At 36.6% G+C, this 24,351-nt stretch overlaps 2 protein-coding genes across 2 annotated transcripts in view; both read right to left on the bottom strand.

Moving 5' to 3' along the window:
- The window catches only part of LOC126968422 (LHFPL tetraspan subfamily member 3 protein), a 45,973-nt gene that overhangs the window by 6,139 nt on the left and 15,483 nt on the right, over positions 1-24,351 (bottom strand). Inside the window, exons 2-3 of the mRNA XM_050813449.1 lie at positions 9,818-9,916; positions 3,698-3,844 (exon numbers count right to left, since the gene is read on the bottom strand). Of these exons, the coding sequence (XP_050669406.1) occupies positions 3,698-3,844; positions 9,818-9,916 (246 nt within the window). The remainder of the gene's footprint in view (positions 1-3,697; positions 3,845-9,817; positions 9,917-24,351) is intronic.
- Positions 22,593-24,281, bottom strand: LOC126968391 (tektin-4-like). The gene has a single exon (XM_050813397.1). It carries the CDS (start codon positions 24,187-24,189, stop codon positions 22,672-22,674), a length of 1,518 nt encoding a protein of 505 aa, XP_050669354.1. The 5' UTR covers positions 24,190-24,281; the 3' UTR covers positions 22,593-22,671.

Below are 24,351 nucleotides of genomic sequence, written 5' to 3'. Positions count from 1 at the left end.
AGCAACGGTGGGCGTCCTACAATGCATGATGTTTCTACACTGAAGAAACAAAAACGAGCGAGCGAATTACGCTAAAACACGTCCCGCTTCGAGCGCGTTATTCGACTCAGTTTGAACAGAGCTTTGACCTTAATCGAACAAAGTAAATATACCCATCCAAGTAAATTTAACACATTATGTAATCCTAGTTACTAGCTTCGCTCACTGTCCAGTGTCCTCCAGTGAACTAAAAGACCGGCGATCGTGTGGGCACACGCACGCAACTACATGCGAATTCCCTTTGATGCGTGCCCGAAAAATCAACAATCGCGATTAAATATGATGATCGGCGACTAGAAGCGAATAAGCCCTCCATATGATCGTGCTCGCGTGTAATCGCCGTTTGTGAAGAGGTGCCATAATAAATAGTATGTCGTGCTCTGGTTAACAGTCACGGGATGTGGTTCCGAAATCGATATGTTAAAATTATCTTTTTATTGGATTACATTATATTAGATTATATCAGAATTTTGGCTTGGAAAAGAATCCTGAGAGACACTGCATTAGGCAGGGCGTATCATTCACTATCGGGTGAGCGTCGTTTGTCACTTTTTCTCGTAAAAAATCCGTTATTTTGTGTTGATGTAACAGTTCAAGGTTTCCGGGAGACTGACAGAGTCGATCAAGTAATTCTCATGTTCGTAATGTAAGTATAGCACCTTTTATTGTCAAGGAGGTTATATTTGACGTGTATGAATAGATTTCAGTGTCCTCTTCTTCTTTATTATCTTTATATTATATTTATGGTTAGATAGAAAAAATACTCTTTCTTGGATTGGGCTCAGACTAAGTATTTTTCATGAGTATTTTGATTAAATAAAAAAAAAGACCGCGTTTATAACATTGAAACCTACAAAAAACTCGCAGACTTATCCAACAATAAATACTTTGGGTATTTTGGGAATAGCACATTATTTTGTGTCCTAAACATTTATTTCGGATTGGCTATAGTTATGATGTGAGGGGCGACGATGTGGCAGCACTGGCATGTTGAAACGTACAGCAATTTGGCGTATTCTTTGAGCCTCAAAACTCGCCTTAAAAAGTCAATGAAATGTGACTTTAAAACATCACGAAAATACTGAGAAATACCTACATTAATATGGTCGTAACAAATTCGTATTCCTTTCCCTTGTTGATCCAATACGGTCAGAGGATGAATTTCTACTTAGATATAAACCTATAGAACATTGTAAGTTATGAAGGAAATGAACGAAACTAGTAATTTGTGTTTATTATCAACAACTTTCCATACTTAAAACATAAACCTGTTTGAGTTAATTAGATAAAGCACATTCAGTACCTAAGTTACCTTGAGTACCTACAACTTTTAGTAACTATAACAGACGTGTTAGTGTACTGAGATAGATTCCGTATTAGTATAAAACAACACACAACAACACTTACATACATCCACACATATTTACATACATATATCACCGAACTCGCCGGCGAGTGCGAAGTCTCTTCAAACCTAGAGTCCACTGGACTAACAGATATATTAGATCGTTAGTGATCTTCTCTCCATCCAGCCTAGTGAGCAGGCGGTCCGAGGTTCGAGTCTCCTTCCGAGACGCCCCGCGCCTGTGAGCTACATTTTCGGCCTCCAAGGCCCCCGCCCGGCTTCGCTGTAAAAGCCTTCAGGGCTATCAGCTCAGAGGAGGTTTTTAGTTGGTGTTTACACCCGAGCCCGACATATGCGCCCCGTTTCGGGGTCCTCAATACGTAACTGGATTTTACTCCTCTCGGAAAAAAAAAAGTATAAAACAAGGTCGCATTCTCTGTCCCTACAACCCTATGTATGCTTAAATCTTTAAAACTACGCAACGGATATCGATGTGGTTTTTTTAATAGAGTGATTGACGAGGAAGGTTTATATGTATAATAACATCCATTAAATAGTGGACAAATACTGTTTTTTTATAGGTTTCTAATGTGATGTCGTAAATAATTAATTTTTTTCCGCTTACATTGCAAACGCAGGCTGCACCCTACGAGATTTATCAAAATAATGTAGTAAGTATTGTACACATTGATAAAGTCTACAGAAAACTCCGCTATGGTATATGTCTATCTCTTATGGATATCCCACAATAACATTATTTTGTCATTTACTTTTTACGACAAATAATGGCTAATTTTCGAAGCGATTTTAACCAATATAGCATGAATCCTTATCTAATATTAAATACATTGTTGATTTAATATAGATCTATATGGCCCTTTACAGCATATGGTTTAAATGAATATTAAAATATTACAGATTATAAATGAAGATATTACAGATCAGCCATGCCCGCGTCGAACGTATATCTACCGCTATAGATAAATACGTTCGAGTGATTTTTGCCTAAAGTGTTGGGAAAACCTCGCCTTAATAGCACTTTGAATTTAGCAGCGATCGGACGCGTTCTGGACCGATAATTCAAATTTAACACGTGTGTACAGGTCTGTCGGGTCCACTAGTTAAGAATAAAGTGTATACAATAATTTATTCTATGATGATTGATGATTTTTTCTCAATAATATACGTTATAGTTATTTTACGTAGCGGCAGAGATGAACAAAAAAACATGTGCGTCTCGGTACTCCCGACAGCAGTGATAACTTAAACTAATCTAAGTTGAACAATTTAATATTGAAACTGTTTAACTTGACAAAAGCTAAGATTATAACTTATATTTAATGTATATTAATACGATAATGTTAGGAAAGGTTTTATATTAATAAAATCTTTTATTAATTATAAAACATATTTTATTCTTACTTACAATTCTTGAATGTACAATAGTATTTTGTGTATGTACGTTATTAGTATCATTATTTAATCCTATAAAAGTAACAATTTGTAAGAGTGAGAGAGGAGGTGCCTGCCTACTACTGCCAAATGCGTGAGAGAAAGGGAAGCCAGACAGACAGGTGCCGCTAACGCGTTACGTTACGTTCCCATCAGAAGTTATCACTTCAATAAGCGTACAGTGCTTACGATATGCATGAACGTATAGTGCAACAGCTAGAGGAATTACAAGTGAGTTACCGACCCTACTGTGTTCTGGTTCCCTACTGGGGAGCACGAGGCCAGAGATGAGAACAATATTCCATGTAGACGGACCTGTGCCTTATGGAGTCACAATATAGTATAGTTTAATCTGGTCCGGTTTAAAGTACTGTTAATTTTGTCTCGCTGTTAATTTGATGGTTATGAGTACAATGTAGTATTCGGCATGTATATATCTTATTATAAGACCTACAAGGGACTCTAATAATCTAATTTAAAAGGTTTAGTCTTCATTGGGTCTAATCATTATATTGTCACCTATAGAGTCCAACAAATGACCAGTTACCAGCGCTAGTTATGAGCACAACGCTTGGACTAGTCATCGCTTCCTTTGCCATATTTTTGGAAAGGAAATCATTTGTGTTACGACAACGCCACAAATGACGGCCATTGCTGTGGGAAAATTTGATTTGAAAATCTATAAGACATTCGTACCTACCTATCTAGAAAATAGAGGAAAATGTTAGCGGTGAAAGTTAAATAAAATCAACTCATCGTAAATGATATTATCCAACTCATCTGCATTGCATCTGGACTTCTTCACTTACCTTCATAATCTTCAATTATCTGATGATGAGTGTAGAGGAGGTTTAGTGTTACCTTTATAAAGAGACGCTGATGGGTAGTTGGTGTCCGGTTGAAGACGCACGTGCCTGGTGGCCAGGATGAAGGCGAGGGTCGCCAGCACGATCCCGTCCAGGCAGCCGATCATTGCCAGCAGGTAAGCCCAGCGGATGTGGCACCGACCTGTAACGTTATTCAAAAATCAAATATTTTTATTCAATTCAAAATAGGATTCAAAATCATTTATTGAACGTCAAAAACTACCACTCATTCAAAATAGACTGCGTGAGACCTGAAAAGAAAGAAAGTAACTGAGCGGGCGTTTTTTTCTAAATTATGGATTACAATGTAATATCGTACGATAAACATTCACAATTAAAGTGCCTGAGAGTGTTCGCTTCATTCCCAGTCTGCGGTATCATTAAGAAAATCGTTTATGTTATAATAACCTTTCCCACACACACGGTTTTTAAACAATTCTTTTAATTTCGTAACGCGTCCAATCGCCCAATAAAAGACTTGCTCACTCGACTTAACAGAGTATTAGGCATAACAAGTTTTTTCCTCGTGTAAACATTAAGATTGTCACAGTTTCTAGCAAATTCCTCAATGTGTATTAGTATATAATATTGAGAAGCAACAGTCAAAATGTTTATTTCTTTAAATTTAACTCTTAATGATTCTTTAGGACCTAACTTATAACGTAACCCTCAAACTTACCACACAGATACGTTATTTTCTGAAACTAAGGCTAAACTTTGCTCAGAGTAATCTAGAGAGTTAAGTCGTCCGTATTTATAAACGTCCACTAAAACGTAGACTTACGAAAATCTCAGACTATAAGCCAAACAAAACGAATATCAACAATTTTTTTGCGTCATCACAACAGCTGTCGTTAGACAATTAAAAATTTCCGTATAATACAGGCATCGGTGTCTTAGACCGGTGTTTGTTAACTGTCTGTTTGTGTAATTTCGCTGTCACTCATAGGTCATAGCTGTCACGCATCTAAAAATGCGTTCCGTTTCTCATACAAAATAAGTAAATAAGAGCGCATATCGCATTATAAATCATTCACAGATCCACTTATTTCAATAAAACTAATAATCAAATGAGTTTGATATACTGTTTTACATGATTGTATTATGTTGATATAATCGACAATCGCTGTGTATAATGAAACGCGCGCTATACTTTTCTATTGGGCAGTCTTAGCTTAAGCTCAGCATAATCTCAGCTGTCAAATGACTGTAAATACCACGGAACAGAAAAAAACTAGTTTGGCGACATCGGTTTCCATAGTAAAATGACATGATGCCACTTCTGCTAGATTTTTCTGTTCTGTGGCAAATACCGAATCAAAGATTGCGCTAAACTTGAATTCAGCTAACTAGCAGTCTATAGATCTGAGTCTAACACTTAGAGAAGATAACTGTTAAACAAATCGGCAAAAACACATTGACATCTATTTCTCCTATGCACAGGAAGCCGGCTAGATTATGGGTACCACAACGGTGCCTATTTCTGCCGTCAACCAGTAATGTATAAGCATTATTATGTTTCATTCTGAAGGGCGCCGTAGCTAGTGAAATTACTGGGCAAATGAGACTTATCATCTCATGTCTCAAGGTGACGAGGTGACAAGTTGTAGTGACGCTCGGAAGTTTCGGGGTTTTCAAGAATCTAAGCTTAGATCATTTATACGTCTAGATAGACCGTGACAGCTGTGAAAAAGTTGAGGTTGACAGTTAACCTCTATTTTGAGCAATGCGCGCACACTAACACAAAGTGGCATAAAATCACGATTGTGAGACTACTAGCTAGACTAGCTTGACACTAAAGTAATAAATCTGGCCTGTTTTCATCAGTTGTTCAGCAGCAAGACGCTCTAACTAGAAGTATAAATTATCTCTTTTTTTTTTATGGAATAGGAGGACAAACGCGCGTACGGGTCACCTGTTGTTAAGTGATCACCGCCGCCCACAATCTCTTGCAACACCAGAGGAATCACAGGAGCGTTGCCGGCCTTTAAGGAAGGTGTACGCGCTTTTTTTGAAGGTAAACACAAGGCAGGCTGCGCCGTCTTAAGGTGGTGGTGGACAGCGTTTAAATTGGAGTGAATTCCCCTGATATTGCAAAAGTCCACGTTGAGAGTGGAGCGGGGTGCCGTGGTGATACTGCCTCGTTTGTCCTTGGTCATGCGCGGTTAGAGTGCCCGGGGAGGGATTCTCCAACTCTGGTAGAGCCTATCTAAGACTATAACATAATTTGGGACAATAGTAGGTGTAAAAGTCAGTTACATTGTTACGATATTCCGTCTTTATTTTAGCTTCACCTGTATCTAGACTACTACCGACTAGACTATACATAGTCTGGCCAGAAGTTTTGTTATATATTTTATCTACACCCATGCTTTAAATCCTCTATTAAAGATTCTGAAACAGTTAGCTTATTGCCAACATTAAAACACCCAATGTTCTAATAACTATTACATCACCAGTGTTGTAATGTTGTACTGAATTTCATAACAACACTCCTATGTTTTTTTTAATCCCTTCATGCGCAAAGAGTTTCAACAGACAGCCACATTCTTATTGCTCGATGCGTGGTATCTGTATGAATTTCAAAAACATAACATTTTCGTTTACGCACGCTCCACATTCCCAGAACGTCGCGCGCCGTAAAAAAAAAGTAGGTTATTCGAATCCCCGCCATTTTTCTTCGATATTTTTATTGTTTTGTTTACAAAAAATGAGCGATTATACTACTAAAATAAATAAGTGTTTCATTAATACTTATTTTATTTGTATATAATCAGTAACGAATGATATTAGGTTACTACTAGGACTGGTGTTTTAATGTTAAGTAAGCTTAAAGTAAGCTAACTGTTCCAGAATCTTTTAGAGGATTCATATTCTGGGTGTAGATAAAGTCTTGTATGCAACTGTTGATAATTAGGTATTAAAACACTCATGTGATACTATTATCACTAGTCACATAAATCCACATTCGTGTTTTAATACCCCTTATTACACAACAGTTGCAAAAATAACTATTATCACACTAATATGTAGGTATTTATTTATTAAGTCTTAAGAATAAATAAAACAGAATTCTATTCGTAATGACTACCCTTGCCTATGCAGGCCTTTAATCTGCGTGACCGCTAATCTGTGGATTTTGATTTCGCCGAAGTCTCGCTTAAGTTTACTACTTTTTGAAGGGAAATTCACTTTTGGCGCACAGCACACACATTTTTTCGTAGGTAGAATTTGGCTGACCCGTCACGCTCTGAGGTCAAAGGCTCGATCGGGTGAACTCGGCACCGCCGAGTGTACCCGAGAGAGAAAGATACAGTCAGCTGCTCTTCGCTGTTGTGTCGCTGTGTTTACTATATTATGTATTCAATTATGAATACATATTAATAATATTTTAATAGTTATTATTGGTACATTCGGCTTTCATTATGAGGTTAGTGTTTTATCATGCTACAATTATATATTGAAAAAACATTATAAACATTAAACAATTTAAAAAAATCTTATCATTGTTATTTCTTATTTAAATTATCACAAACCCATTGCTTGTATAAATAATTAGATCTATATAGAATAACTTTGATTTTTGACTTGTTTTTCATTAATACGAGCCATAATAAAAATACATAATATTATTTACTATATAATTAAATAAATTGATTGCGATTGCCAACGAAGGTTTCACTTCGAAGTGTCTTGAAAATGACCGACGGCTCCATTCTCACTCTGTGCAAGGTAAACACCGCAATTAACCTCGACAAAAATATGTAAAACGATCGAAGTTTCAAACATAATAAGCGCTGTCAAAATTTATAGGCAGACTAGTTATAACTATATTTATATAACGGTATATTTAGGCGTGATTTTCACCCACTTCAATAAATATATCCGACTTACTTGAATATTTGCCCACGTATCAGGGACCGGTAACATACAATATTTTCATTACTTTACATACTCAAATAGATACTGCAGAGGTAGTCGCAAAGTGAGGCAACTAATACTACGCCCAAGTGAGTGTACTCGAGCCAGTCTCGAGCGATGTGTGACGTGGACGAGCCACATGTTCTGTTAAACTTTGCTAATAATTGAAACTACAAGGCCGTGTTGCGTAGTATAACTTTGTAAAAATAATACTACAAGAAATAAGACAGACTAGTAGGGATCACATATCATCAGTAAGTATTTTATATTAATGTATTGATCTCAATGTAAAATAACACCAAGCGTATGTTACAAAATTTGAAAGATACCATTGAGTGTCAAGATGCCACGTACACAAGCATCTTATTGTTGCAGTAATAAAAAAGCTATTGTTCTAGGGTAGGGTATCTAGTTGGAGCACAGCGGAGACCAATCCTTAATCTAAGACTCAAATGTCATAAACCCTCCATGATGGGTCAAGAAAGGCACATTATAACCATTGACCACCATAAAAATAGACTGTTTCGTTAGAACAAATTCTTTTTCTTTTCTGTAAAAATGTAATTATTAGCTAGATAAGGACATTAATTTCGATACTATTATTTTATTAAAATTTCGAACATCTCTGTAAAAGTAAATGTGAAATGAAAATGTATATTTGCCTTATATTGTGCAAACAGATTTGACAAATGTGTACTTAAAGTAAGATATCAAAAGACGTGATAGTTGAGCCGTCTCTAGATTGTCTCTGAATTAAAAAAAAACTATGACAGCTGACACTTTTTAATTAATGGAATAGTTAGACAAACGAGCGTACGGGTCACCTGTTGTTAAGTGATCACCGCCGCCCACAATCTCTTGCAGCACCAGAGGAATCACAGGAGTGTTGCCGGCCTTTAGGGAAGGTGTACGCGCTCTTTTTGAAGGTACCCATGTCGTATCGTCCCGGAAAAACCGCACAAGGAAGTTCATTCCACAGCTTTGTAGTACGTGGAAGAAAGCTTGAAAACCGCACTGTGGCAGACCGCCACACATCCAGATGGTGGGAATGATATCCTAACTAGTAGCTTGTCGTGCGAAGGTGGAATTCGGCGGCAGGAATCACGTTAAGCAGCTCTTCGGTACACTCCCCGTGATAAATGCGGTAGAAGACACACAATGCAGCGACATCTCTACGCAACGCCTCGTGATCCAGGTCCCCGACAATTCGAGCTGCTCTACGTTGCACGCGGTCAAATGGATCGAGCTGATACTGGGGTGCGCCAGACCAGAGATGACAGCAATACTCCATGTGTGGCCGGACCTGCGCTTTGTAGAGCGCTAGAATGTGGGCCGGCTTGAAGTATTGTCGTGCTCTATTAATGACGCCAAGTTTCTTCGAAGGCAATTTGACTTTGCCCTCCAGATGGCCATGAAATTGCCAATCGCTCGAGATTTCGAGACCCAGTATTCCGATACTAGGCGAGGCTTTAAGGGAAGTGCTCACTTGACACTAATAGTACATCAATTTGTCCACATGGCGCCTAATTCGTTTTGGTTTTTAATTTCCTAATTCGCCGCGACAAACGATTTATGCAATTGAATCGAAATAACGGTATAAAATTAATAAAATATGTATGGTGAGTATCCGTCATAATAATTACAATGTTAAAGTTCCGCGATGATAGAACATAAAATACATAATAGTTTAAAAAAAGAAACTATTTATGTAAGCAGATAATATTCAAACTTTTAACTTTTTCTGGGTTCATACTTTTATTTATTATTCAAACAAAACAAATCTTATAACTATATTAACAATACTACGACTAAGTACATCAAATTAAAACTATCATTACGTGGAAGCGTACCAAGAATAATGGCAGCATTACTGCGTTGGATAGCAAGGCTGATCCGTTGACCGAAATAGCTGCCAGCGCTTGGGTTTCCAGTAGTCTTATTGAGGCGCGAAGATAGTATTTTGAACATTCTCCGCGCCTCTGGGCCCCACGGGTCAAGTGTTTCGACACCAAATGGCACAAAGATGATGATGATGCACTCACTGAGACCAACATATTTGCGACGCTTGCTGTCTTCGGCAGTTGAAGCAGCAGCCCGAGCACCAACTGACGTAACTTGGACATGAGAAGGAGTCAGAGTGTCGACGCAAGTACAGGGTCATTCAGTCCACTTTATTTTATTTGTTCGTACATACCCATGTTGTAGAGGTCAGCTGTCGGTCCGCATGTCTCCTGCACCGAGGTCTCGTTCCATCCAGCAGGGTACACCGCGACGCCGGCTACCATGCACAGCGCTGTTCAAACAAAAAACTGATCATTATACAATTACTAGGACTCATATAAAAAGCATAAAAGGCATTTATTTTCTCAAAATTAGAAAAAAATGTCCTTTCTTATATACTAGATACTACTACCGCTTCGGAAACAAATGGCGCTCTGAGGGAGAAGAAGCGGCGGAAGAAATTCTCCAAATATACAATATTATACTGTCATTGCTATTGCTATAAAATAATCATAATCTAGTCCCAGGCTGTCGGGTCACTTAGATATTCAGCTGTGGAGTAGTAGGATTTACACGACAGAGCCATTTTTTAATAAAACATTTAAATTTATTTATAGATAATGCCTGAACAGTGGCTCTATTACAAAAGTGTATACATGTACCCTTAAAGCTATTATGTATCATATGAAGCCTACTAGAATTAGTTACAAGCAATACATTACTTCTAGTGTTATATAAATGAAAATCACTATTAAGAGCAAAGGGTAACGATTTTTGTGATCGTATATTAAATTTTCATAAATGTACTGACAATGAACAGTCATAATATTTATTTATACAAATCTCTACATCGGGGGATAAATTGGAAAGACAATGTTGAGGTGGTTCGATTATATGGATGGACAGTGCCTCTATTTACAGCAAGCACACACACGAAAACAAGTAACTAACGTATCGCGAGTGTATGACGGATCTGTCATGCACACTTATGAGGATCACCACCATAATAAGAACAATATACAGTACATTTCACCACAAGACGTGCTCGCCCTCCAAGGCCCCCGCCCGGCTTCGCTGTAAAAGCATTTAGGGCTTAGGGCTCTCAGCACAGAGGAGGTTTTTAGTCGGTAGGGGGTGTTTACAGGCCCCGCTTCGGGGTCTTCAATACGTAAATATATTTTACTCCTCTCGAAAAAAAAATTGAAAGTGTTGGGACGACCTGGGCGAGGATACGCCCATGGCCATGGAATGTGTTTAGAATAGAAAAGAATAGAATTAAAATTTATTTATAACACACCACCACGACACAATTATTAAATAACAAATCAGAATGAGTAATAAATTCTTGTAACTAACAAATAAAATCAATTAAATAATACAATTTATTGCTAAAAATGAAAAAGGAGGTACTGTGCGGTAGTTAATGTCACCAAATGGAGCTAACTCAGTTATAAGCTGCACTGGCGTGGCGCCAATGTACCACTGGTTTTCAATATCCCCAATATTATTGACCCCTGGAGTAGTAGCGACTAGTAATTTTTAAATTATAGTTATGAATACAATTGAATAGAAATTAAAATCAGTAAATAAAGGCAATATATATATATTTTTTTATTTTAACTCTTAAAAAAAATAAATGAAAATGAACGTAAAAATAAAATCTAAGTGTACGATTGAAAAATCTAAAAATATGTGGTTTTTAATAATAAATAAATGTTAATAAAAATTATGGTATAAGATTTAAAAGAGTTAAGTTTAAAAGTCTAGTCATAGATGTATAAATGTAGGACCATGGCTTACGGAGTTCTGGAATTTCAGTTCTGGAACAGTCGTGAATATTAACTAACGGTTTATTTTGTAAATGCAAGCCAAGCCCTATCAAACGACAATGCAAGCCAAGCCTCGGCAAATCACTATGAGCGTGTAAGAAGTGTAAGTGAAGTGTAAGAAGATTGATTTGGTTTTGGGCTTACTACGGCTTGTGATGGTGAAGCCCTCGACGAATCAGCCACCTATGTTACCATGAATGAAGCGCCAACGATTGAGTATAGTTCAACTTTGTGCTCCAACAAACTGAGATCAGAAAATGCAAATGAAACAAACATAAATGACAGTAATTCAGCAAGTTTCTACTTTATTTCCATGTGACATGACATCAATGAATTTGCTTATAAAATATACAGTTTTATGTCACACGGCAATTTAAATATATATTTACATTTTCTCAATTTATATGAATATTTTAACCTTGTGCTCATCGAAGAATAATGAACACTCTGGCCATATGAAAACAGAAACCTGATCAAATATTTGTGATAGTTATAAATCTATAAACATAATTAAATATTAAATACAATCGCTGTCTGTGGCCTAATTTGTAGTGAACCATTGACATCCACACATCCAGTGAACCCCATCCTCTTAAGTAAGACTTCACATTATTCAAGATCTTATTATTCTGCAGAATCGTGGTTCTTCTAAAAGACAATTGGATAGAAACTCAACAGCTATTATATTCGCATTTAAAGAATTTAAATTAGTGAATTTATCTCATTTTTTAAGAACATTTACCATGGTAATAGCTTTTAGACGTCGAAGTGAGTCAACAATTTCACTTTTACCGAGAATGATTAGCGAGGAAAAGCGAAATAGCACGGACTGGTTTCCGCTCCAATGGTTTCCAAGTTTCTCTAAGTTACACTTTGTTATTTTATGATTATTATAATAGCTGTAATTATCTTTGCACTTTGGAAACGTCCTAATTATGACAACTGGTTTGATAACTTGTTCATTACAAGTTCGTAAATTACGATTGCTTACAGTAATATTTAAGCCTGTATCCTTTATCACGCCATGATTTTAAATAATTTCAATTTAATTATATAAGTAACTAGCTGACCCGACAGACGTTGTTCTGTTCATAATAAAAAAAAACTCTTGCGGATGGAATTTTGGAAAATCAGTTGTTAGCTGACCTCTACTCGGTGAAAAGAATATTCCTACCAAATTTCCAGTCTTTAGCTCTAATGGTTCCAGAGATATCGTGATGAGTGACTATATACGTGGAAATCTCTTATATATATAGATAATTAAATTGAATTGAATTATTACAGATATAATTAAATTAGTTTAATTTACTTAAGTCTGTATTTTATAAGGCCACTGCAGGAAAAGCATGGGGCTTTATTTTTTTTTTTTTTACCTTTATTTCGACTTTCAACTGTGTAGGTAAGATGTAGGTAGGTACTAGGTACCTACATTGAATATGTAATGGAGTAAAATTCTAGTTATTTTTTATTAAAATTGTCAATTTGTATCTGTACATTAATGTCTACTCAATTTTTCTTAATCACAGTACGGGCTTGACGGATGGAGACTAGGCGTAAAAAGTGTAGGATTTTTCCAGCCCAACCAAATCGTAAATAGAAATCTATATAACTATAGTGTAGAGTGAAGATCTAGGGGTGCTCAAACGGTCGATCGCGAGAAAAAAATACGGTATAATAAACTAAAATCGGTAATTACGTACCATCTAATGAAAAGTATGCTCAGGACATGCAGTACCACGCTTCAACATCCAAAGTCACTATTTAGTTAAGCTTAGAACTTTAACCAATAAACTCGCAATTTTGAATAATAATTATGAGTTTTTTCATTGACATTTAAGAGCAGACCTACACTTACCTTGACAAAAAAAATGCAAATTTTGCGCAAAACTAATATCTATGTCATCGTGACACTCTACCTAGGCGACAATCCTTCATCACACATACTTGAAGCCTCTAAGAGTCGATCGATCGTAGTCTAACAATTTTGAGGTAGATCACCAGCAGTTCAAGCTTGAGCACCCCTGGCGTAGACGGTTATAATATACAGTGCGTATGCTATTGGGTACGTCATTATAATATGTAATAAGTGGCGGGACTGCCTAATTAAAAATTGATATTAAGTTTAGTATGAAACGTGCAGTCATTTGACATAAGTTTGATATAGTAGTAATTACAGTATGGCGACACGGACAAGTAAAAAAAGAAGGACTCCGCGCCGTGATATTAGCAAGTGAAACACCTTTATGCTAGTGTGTGTGCGGTTACGAAGGATACTAGTTACACAATTTTTTCACCCTTTAATAATCATAAATGGTCAAATATGGAATAGGAGGACAAACGAGCGTACGAGTCACCTGGTGTTAAGTGATCACCGCCGCCCACATTCTCTTGCAACACCAGAGGAATCACAAGAGCGTTGCCGGCCTTTAAGGAAGGTGTACGCGCTTTTTTTGAAGGTACCCATGTCGTATTGTCCCGGAAACACCGCACAAGGAAGCTCATTCCATAGCTTTTTTAGCTTATAGTATCGTTTTGCCACTTTTTCACAACGCACAACGGCATTTTTAAAATATTTTACTTTTTTCTTAGAGAGTTTCGCTAGCCTGCTTATTGTTTCAAGTCAGCAAATAAAACAATACAAAAATATAAATGTACAGATGGAAAATGTACTGATGAAGTTAATAAAATAGATTTATTGAATGATGTACAATAAAAAAATTTATTATTCACAATCCCAACATATGATATGATATCTATATAAAATATTATAAATCAAAGTAAACAAAGTCCTCCGCTAAAATACCACCACTGATCTTAGTGATGTTTTCACCAATGTATAGAATGGTTCTTGAGGAAGATAGATAATTTGTTAAGGTTTTGTATACATTCTTGTATATATTAAAGATATTTATTGGAGTTGTCTCACGAATAATTATGTTATTCAGTAATATGTTATATAGATAGTCACTTTTTACGTTAGATTTCCTTTTAATGTATTCAACGTGAGATTATGGGTACCATAACGGCGCCTATTTCTGCCATGAAGCAGTAATATGTTAGCATTACTGTGTTTCGGTCTGGCGCCGTAGCTAGTGAAATTACTGGGCAAATGAGAATTAACATCTTATGTCTCAAAGTGACGAGCACAGTTGTATTGCCACTCAGAATTTTTGGGGTTTTTCAAGAATCCTGAGCGGCACTGCATTGTAATGGGCAGGGCATATCCATTACCATCAGCTGTACGTCCTGCTCGTCTCGTCCCTTATTTTCATAAAAAAAAGTTTGGTTAATAGGTTGGGACTTAAATCCTGGCGTCCTGACAAGATATCCTTATAGTGTCTTGTTCCAAGTACAAAGAAAATATGATGCCGAAGAGCCCACGGGTCAAGTCCTAAGATAAACTTAGAAGACGAGGAAGTGACATTAACTAAACAGGGCGCCATCTTGTCTACATATTGTGTTGTGTAACAAAGCAAACCGCGGATCTCGTGTAGACTCTACCACGACTCTACTAAGTTACCAAGTCTACCGCAGAGTCTATACATCTGTTTTTATGTGCTCATTGTTCGATGTTAGATAATACCACAATCTGCTAACATTGTCAACAGAAATTATCTTGATGTGGAACTTACAATTAACATTGTTTAGTTACCTGATATAATTTATCGGAATAAAATTACCGCTGTTTTAAAAGCACGCTGCACGCACTTTTGTTGAAGTATTATATTTGTGTTTTAAAGTTTACATAAAGTAGAATTTTTTAGAAAATTTTAAGTTTTGAAATAGATTTTTTAAGTGCAATCATGTTTTGAAAATTGGTTTATCCTTCAAAGTCAAAGTTCTTTATTTGCCAGAAATATTCACAAGTAAAGTTGTTACAAATTCAAGAGCAGGCACATGTTTCGTCTTGACAGACATACATACGTTTATTATCTAGTAATAATAATAATTTTGTGGTTTCTACTAATTACTACTAAAATAATTACGGCTACATTTAGTTTGACCAACGTAAAGCCATACCTAAATGACCCTACAATACACAATTACCTTTTACGATCCCCGTGATATATTTGGTACAAGTAACAGAGAGACCTTGTTTGTTTTTCATTTAATAATGTAAAGTATTATTGTTTTACCTAGATTATGATTTCTCTAGAATTTTTGAACATATTATACCATTTCAACTCCGGGGAATACGACCCAACCGCTTTAGCATTCAAAATCTCACCTAGAATTTCGATTATATTTTGGTTGACTAAGAATAGAGGTACCAGTGGTTTACCAGCACATTCTTCATTGCACAGGGTGCCGGCTAGATTATGGGTACCACAGCGGCGCCAATTTCTGCCGTGAATCAGTAATGTGTAATCATTATTGTGTTTCGGTCTGAAGGGAGCCGTAGCTGGTGAAATTACTGGGTAAATTACGATTCTAGATACTTAACATCTTATGTCTCAAGGAGACGAGCGCAATTGTAGTGCCGCTCAGAATTTTTGGGTTTTTCAAGAGTCCTGAGCGACACTGCATTGTAATGGACAGGGCGCATCAATTACCATCGGGTGAACGTCCTGCTCGTCTCGTCTCTTCCTGTCATTAAAATGAGGTTATGCGTCATCTGACAGCAAGAGATTTCCACCGCTCACGAGCCTTACAACATCAGAAGAATAAAAAGAGATAATCAACCATCAAACTTAGATTAAATAGATCGTAACAGTTGCTAATCGAGGTACGTGACGGTACCGCGCAGGCGCTACGTGCGGGACGTGTTGACGTGACACTCCACCCATCCGTCACGACACAAGAACTCGTTAATCTAAGCGATGGTATGTGATTGTGCAATTATTTTGAATACGATCGACGCTGGGGTCTTATATTGTAACATGTTATAAGCCGTCTTCATTTGACGACATTCGACAATTCAACCAGTTTGAACCGCTAGTAACCGGTTGCACTTGTACAAATCAAATCCAATCTATGAGCTGTGCAGACTTTTAAATATCTAAGTTAAACATAAGTGACTGTTGTGTGGGTACAGCTTAATCTTCACACATAAGTTACGCAAGCTGCAAGGCGGATGCTACATGCTAATGTAACAAGAAAACAATCTAAAAACGAAAGCAACTTTACTTGTAATTGCAACTTCGGATGGAAAGAATTGCTGTGTTGATAAGTTTGTCTATATCACTTATATATTATAAATCAAAGTTCTCCGCCGCACCTGTCTGTTTGTCTGTTCGCGATAAACTCAAATACTACTGCACCTATCTTCACGCTGTTTTCACCAATGGATAGCGTTGTTAAGGAAGGTTTTAGTATATCATTTGTTAAGGTTTTGTATACATTTTTGTATAGTATATTAACAAACTTTGTTGGAGATATCGGAAGAAATAAGCCGTCTGGGAGCTTTGAACGATAACGCTGTCTAAACCCTTTGAGATATAACAAAATAATGTATGGCGGAATTGAGTATTAATTCAATTCAATTTTTGTGATATGGCGTGTGGCTACACCAGTCGTGAGCAAATTATTTCGCCAATGTCGAGTGGAATTGAAGAGACACGTTATGAATAAAAATTTTGTATGAATTTAATTTGGATAATTTATAATTTTGGAGGCTCCTTTGCACAGGATGCGGGCTAGATTATGGGTACCACAACGGCGCCTATTTCTGCCGTGGAGCAGTAATGTGTAAGCATTACTGTGTTTCGGTCTGAAGGGCGCCGTAGCTAGTGAAATTACTGTGCAAATGAGACATAACATCTTATGTCTCAAGGTGACGAGCGAATTTGTAATACCGCTCATAGTTATTGGGTTTTTCAAGAATCCTGAGTGGCACTGCAGTGTAATTGGCAGGACGTATCAATTACCATCAGTTGAACGTCCTGCTCGTCTCATCCCGTATTTATTAATTCATAATTATCAATTTCAATGCTCTCCGCGTACCTTAGCATTTCAGAAACTAGGGAATCATTGAATGGGTCCCATTGAGCATTCTTGTGCAAGAGCGCGTTGAAAGATGGATATATATATATATATATATATCTATATATTATATACTAGTAGTTGCCTGGTACATACGCAACTAAAGGTTTTATCTCAATAAAATGTTTGATATGAGAATAATCATGTCATTAACAGAGGCGTCTGCTAATTCAATTGTCATCGAGTCATACTGAAACATGCACGGAAAGCCTTGGCATAGCGACATCCCATTCTGCACAGACGCACGCCTAGAAAGGGAAGTTATATAATATAACAATAATAATAACTTTATTTCCCAAACATTACAATAATTAATATACAAGTTAAAAATGTTTCTAAATTGTATTATTAACTAGCTGACCCGACAGACGTTGTTCTGTATATAATAAATAAAATAATGTTTTTACATAAATTTGTCAATAATATATCATAACATCAAAAATTACTTCGTAAAATATGTACCCAGCTGTCGCAATGAAATTATATATCACAGCAGAACTGTCAAACCGTGCGCCAATAAATTCTCTCATAGAAATTATAGTATGGACACATCAAAGGAAAAACAAATTTGTTGTTTTTATTTAATTTAGCAGCATTTTCCTATTATTATATATACTACATTCAGATTCAGACATAATTACCTACATAGTCAAATCAAATTATCAAAATCAGATAAAATAAAATAAAAATACTGTCTAAATACAAAAGTGATATTAAAATAAAAGTATAACTTCTAAGAATGAGGGTGTATGTTAACTGTGTGTATATGTATATGATCATAGATACTTAAAAAGGATGTTCTATCCGGAGTTATGATTTGTTATTTATTTACGGCCGTTCTCAATATACTATCAACAGATAGAGATAAATTACTACCTTCTACTGTCAGTAATTAGCTGTCAATAATCTGAAGCAAGTTGCAATTTCAATACAAACTTTTATTCCTATACGTCGTCCCATTGACAGACAGCGTGTACGGATAAGATTAGTTACCGTCGGTAAATTTATTGGGGCAGAAAAGTCAACGATAGTTACGTTTTTTATCTCAAGTAGGCCACAAACGGAGATAGACTGAATATTGGGAATGGCCGTAAAGGAGTATGTTTGCACACTACATAAATAAGCGAAATGGCGGGACAAATTATTTGATTTTTACTTCATAATACATCGGGTGATTCATGTACGTCAGTTAGTTAATTCGACAAGAATGCATGTTGTACAATAATACACAATTGTGGCTTCTTAGACTGACATCTACAGAGCATGCTTACACTTTTCTCAGACTTTACTTATGTAGAACTTAGCTGAGTGTGATAAAACTCGAACTCTGTATAATTTCAACTGGCAAATGACTAAAAAAATAGGGGTTGTACTCCGGGAGTGCCGGCAAAAGTGAAAACTTGAATATTAATGTTGTGAATCTTTGAATATTTTGGGATAGTTAGGTAATAATTTCGCGCGAATTGTTTTATTTATCAGCATAAAAGTACTAGCATTTATGTGGTTAAATACAATATTCATTAATTGAGCTATGGTAAACAAAAATGACAATATTACATAAAAAATTTAACACTTCAGAACTTTTATAATTACTTTACATTTAACAGTTTATCTCTCCGAAAAGATCAACTTCCATCCACAGTAACTGTAAAAATATTTCACGCCTGAGATTCGATCCCTCGATCTCGCGGTGTTTCGGCTTCGCAATCTCAATAATTCAACCACTGGTCCAATGACCGCATGATCATTAAGTTGAAATAGCCGAATTATAAATCTTTCATCCATAATTTCAATGACTGTCTTACGAATTTTCAATCAGGCCACGTGTAATGACGCTAGTTTAAAATTTTATGGCCATCCCAAGAAAAGCGCCCAACGCCGCTAAAGCCGATTTCACTTCAAAAACGAAATCAGAGATTGTGCTAAAGTTACACTCAGCTAAGTTTTACGTAAGTAAAGTCTGAGCAGAGTCTAAGTACTCTCTATTGATCTCTCGCCTTAGACTCTTATTGTTAGCTGATAGGTCTATGAATCTGGTTTTTCAGTAAATTTTTTATCTTACCGTCTAACGTACACTTAAGTAAATCTTTCACACTATTATTTATGTGGAGTCGATCTACTTTCATCCATATCAACACCATAGGAATTACAAAGAAGTATTGTCGGCATTTCAGGTAGGTTTGAAGGTACCCAATGTCCGTATCTTGCAAAAAAAACAGCGCGCATGCTATTATTGTTTGGTTATATGTGGATGAAAATTGCTTGAAAACCATACTATGACGGAACAGCGCAAATCTGGTGGGATTTAGCGGCAATAATTAGATCTAACAGCCCTTCAGAACAATCCCCCTGGTTAATGCGGGTTGTAACAGAAAATACACAGTGAAGCGATGTTTCTACGGTACGCCCAGAGATCTAGCTGTTCACAGAGTACTGGATTCCCGGCGTTTCGAACTGATACTGGTTGGTGCACTAGAGAATGTGCGACGCCTTGAATCAGTACTTCGCTCTTTTGCATTTCTTGAAGCGTATTTGGTTCTGCCGTCTCGATGATCGATTTCCACACCAGATGTTTTAATACTATGCTTATTTTCTCCACATAACAAATCACACCATCTCTCTACCTGCATGTATGTTGTATACGTAACGGTAATATCACTGTGTTGAGCAATCGTGGCCCACTTATGAGTGTCGAATGCCGTGATTGTCTAAAATTTCACACTAGCAGTGCTTGAGGAAATCGTTGTTGTAAGCGTTTTAAAAATATTTAGTAATTTCTTTGAATAACGTGTCACTATTGGTCACAATACAAATTTACTCGCTGGTGATTGGTGCGTTTTGCTTCCTCCCGTTTCTCCTCAAGAAATGCATATAGGTAGCTATACAAAAGTTCTTTTTTGTTTATTACGATATTTGTAGAAGGTGCATAAAATCACAAAAAGTTGAAAATGAGTGAAACTGTTCAAAACATAATTATAAATAGTAATTTTAAGTTCCCCATCATACCCGTGTATGGAAAAAATTTTACTCGAGTTCAAAGGTGAATAAAATGAGTTTTTCGCGATTTTCAGCAAAATGGTAAGTTTTATCATAAAAGGACAAAAATTGTAGATCATAAAATTGTCTATAAAAATGCAGCAATACATTTTTACCTACCAGTCATCGTTTCTTCAAATGTCAAAATGTCATTCTAATAAGACATCTACTTCACACCTCAATAATTGAAAATGGCAAGTACTTCTTGAAAGGTATTCATTACAATTGAGGATAATCCAGCATCAGAAGACGTTGCAAAAAACATTTATATTAAGTTAATATGATAAATTGGCTTTGAATAACACTCTGCGTAATTCAATTAACGTCGCGCTGACTCTATCAAATTCAACTGCTGACGTCTAAAGTTTCCTATATCTTTGCTGTTACCAGTTACGACCCAACTTGTTCCTTACAATAATTTCTCATGAAATATGAAGACTAATGAGACTGTGAGTAAGTGGTCATTGTAATTGTTATGACGGGTACTCAAGATATATATTTAGCGGCTAACGGGACGAAGTACTGTCAGTATAGCCGTGTTCAATACAGCCAATAGGAGCTTGTTCCTGATTGGCTGTCGAGCAGCGGGTTTGATGAAAAAAATTATTGAGTTCAGTTTTAAGTATGGGGAAACCCCAAATTATTATTTTTTTCTATTTTTGTGTAAAACTGTTAATGCAGTTCACAGAATACATCTACTTACCAAGTTTCAACAGTATAGTTCTTACAGTTTCGGAAAAAAGTGGCTGTGACATACGGACGAACACTACCAAACACATGCAAAGAGATCAAAGTTATAAGAGTCGCCACTCTCTCTCCAAAACCACAGGAGCGTCGAGCTTGTCGTTTAGGGAAGTGTACGCACCCGCTCATTGTATGAATTGTAATAATATTATAATATACTAGCTGACCCAGCAATCTTCTCTCTCAGAGCGCCATTCGTTTCCGAAGCTGTAGTAGCATCTAGTATATTAGAAATTACATCAAAAAGAGTTCTAAAGGATTCAATTTTGATAAAAATAAATGCCTTTTATGTCATATGTTCTAGAATCCATAAAAAGACGATTTTAAACATTTTTTGCAAAATGCAACGAGTCAGCGGATTTACGACACAAAACTCCTTCCCACGCTAAATGATTACGTCATTACAGATAATCGATCCTTCCGGCTCGCGTTTCCCCATCTTGGAATTAGTGCTTTCGAGAAATAAAATAATAATCTACTAAAAGAATTCCTCATACAATAATGCAAATAATTAGAGGACTTTTTATATATTTTAAGCCCCTATAGAAATTAGTCAAAAAATATCATTCAAATTAGAATCTCGGCATATTTGGTTCTACCTAAGGATAAAATGATATAAAAAAGTACCGTTTTGCCTTTGTCCTGAAAATCTTATTTTGTAACGTGCCAACGTGAAAGTAAGAGAAATCGAATTTCACTAACAGGTACGAGAAAATGTATAACAAGTTTAGAAATTCAACACAAGAAATGCCATGCTGGACCTACAGTGAGAGCCCTAGAGAACATTTTTTTTTGTGAAAATAAGGGACGAGACGAGTAGGACGTTCAGCTGATGGTAATTGAAACGCCCTTCCCATTACAATGCAGTGCCGCTAAGGAATCTTGAAAAACCCAAAAATTCTAACGGCACTACAATTGCACTCGTCAACTTGAGAGATAAGGTGTTAAATCTCATTTGCCCAGTAATTTAATTAGCTACGGCACCCTTCAGACCGAAACACAGTAATGTTTACACATTACTGCTTCATGGCAGAAACAGGCGCCGTTGTGGTACCCATAATCTAGCCGGCTTCCTGTGCAAATAAGCCTCCCACTAGTAAACCTTCTTCATTACAGCACAAAACTTTCCAGCTTGAAACAATGTAGGTGGTAATGTTATGAACAGCTCTGAAATTCCATAAATCGCTCTTTTAAGACGCCTATCAATTGGTGAGCAAAGGGCAATGGGTGGCGAAGAACAGTTACCATCAGATGACTTAGTAGCTATTTTTCCCCTCATTCTATTTGAAAAAAATCCAATTTGATAAAGTCAATACTTTTGTGATACAAATAGAACTTACAACCGGAATGTTATATCAACAATAATCAAAGACAATATATTTGCAAGTTTCACTATCTTACTTTTGATAACTGAACACAATCTAAATTTTGTAACAAGACATATCATAAACTGTATCTAAGCTCCAGCAAATTCTTCTGGCGTTGGCATATGAGCTCGAACTCTAGCACATCTATCCTTGTCTATGTTGATACTTTTCCTCTTACAAGCGATGTCTTTTTCCAATTCGCCTCTGTACTTCATGAGCTCTGATCTTATAGCATCGGCTTCTCTTATTTTCTGTTGGAATGACTCTGTAGACTCTTTAACAAATTTTGCCTCGGCCATCAAAGCGTATTGTGCCTCATCTCTGCAGTTCTCGACATTAAGTCTTTCATAGTTACGACTGTATAGCCTAGTCATAACACATTTGTTCCTCTCGTTCGCTCTCCTTACGGCGTCATGCAGTTCATCTAATAAATTTTCTATATCGGCTATCTTCTTCAGATTATCCTTCAATGTCTCTTCCAATTTCTCACATAGTTCCTCTGTAGCAGACACAGTCTCTGCTAGTGCAGCATTCGTCCTATCAGCTTGAATCTTCATATCCTGGCTACCGTTTATTATATTTGTCATTAGATCCCCACGTAATTCGACAGACTCTTGTCTAACTTCTTCGCAGTTTTTAATGCTCTCCGCACAGTAATGTTCCCAATATTCAAGACTGGTTGCGTTTTCCGGCCATCGCGCCACACCCGGATGATATAGTAGCAACGTTGAGTTTGGAGTTAATGTCAAATTTTTTCTATCTTCTTTTAAGGCAATCATTTTGTCCCCCCAATCAAACTCAATAGACGATTTCGCCGCTTTCAATTTCTCTATTTGTACTTCAACTTTTTTTAGAGTCTCAAGAAATACTCGCCTAATTTCACCAACTATAGCGACTTCTTTAACTAACTCCTGTTCGGCGTCGTCTCTTACTAAGTCTGGTTCATATCTATTTGTTCGAAGTTCTAAACATTCCCTAGATATAGCTTCGGGCAACATCAAAATTCTACATGCACCTTTCAATTTTGCTCTGTCCATATCCAAGGTATGAAGCTCATCAGTAATGGCATCCAAGGTTTTTTCTACTTTCTTCTTCCACTTGGAAAGATCTTTTATTCTCTGTTTAAGTTTGTTATCAGAATCTTGTAATTTGTTGTCTAATTTGTTAAAAGTGTCTTTTATATCTTGTTTAGTCCGAACTTCTAACGACTTGGCTTTGTCTGTGGCTCTAGGGGTCAGTGTGTATTCGTTGTTCTTCCTCCATTCACCAGTGGAATACCTGGTTATGGAGTATTTGTCGACGACGGGTCTTACTCCTGTTGATCCTGCTTGGGGCGTCCAGTCGATATGTCCAGCAGCCCAAGGGCCAATAGGTCCCATTGTCAGTATATCACCACTAGTACTGTCTGTTGGCTGAGGGAGATACCTCGGGGGAGCACCTGGTGGATATACCTTGGGCTCGGGGGGTTTAATCATACCAGGTACATATGGAGCCGCATAATGGTGTTCTCCGTCTCTGGCACCTCCAGCTTCTTTATATACCACATGTTTCCCTTGACGATCGCTCGTCGGACATATAAACGGACAGGTCATGTTTTCGGTTGCCATTTTACAAGAATTTAATGTTATTATTCACTTGAAGGAAATAAAAATTTATTAAAACTATATAAACTATAATATAATGCTAAGAAAATTTTAAATATATGACATTATATTTTGACATTTTGTCAAATTAAAAATTGATTGTCAATTTTAAACTTTGTCGTAGAC

The sequence above is a fragment of the Leptidea sinapis genome, chromosome 15 (genome assembly GCF_905404315.1).
Source record: "Leptidea sinapis chromosome 15, ilLepSina1.1, whole genome shotgun sequence".
NCBI classification, from domain to species: Eukaryota; Metazoa; Arthropoda; class Insecta; order Lepidoptera; family Pieridae; genus Leptidea; species Leptidea sinapis.
This window is presented reverse-complemented; position numbering and strand designations above follow the sequence as displayed.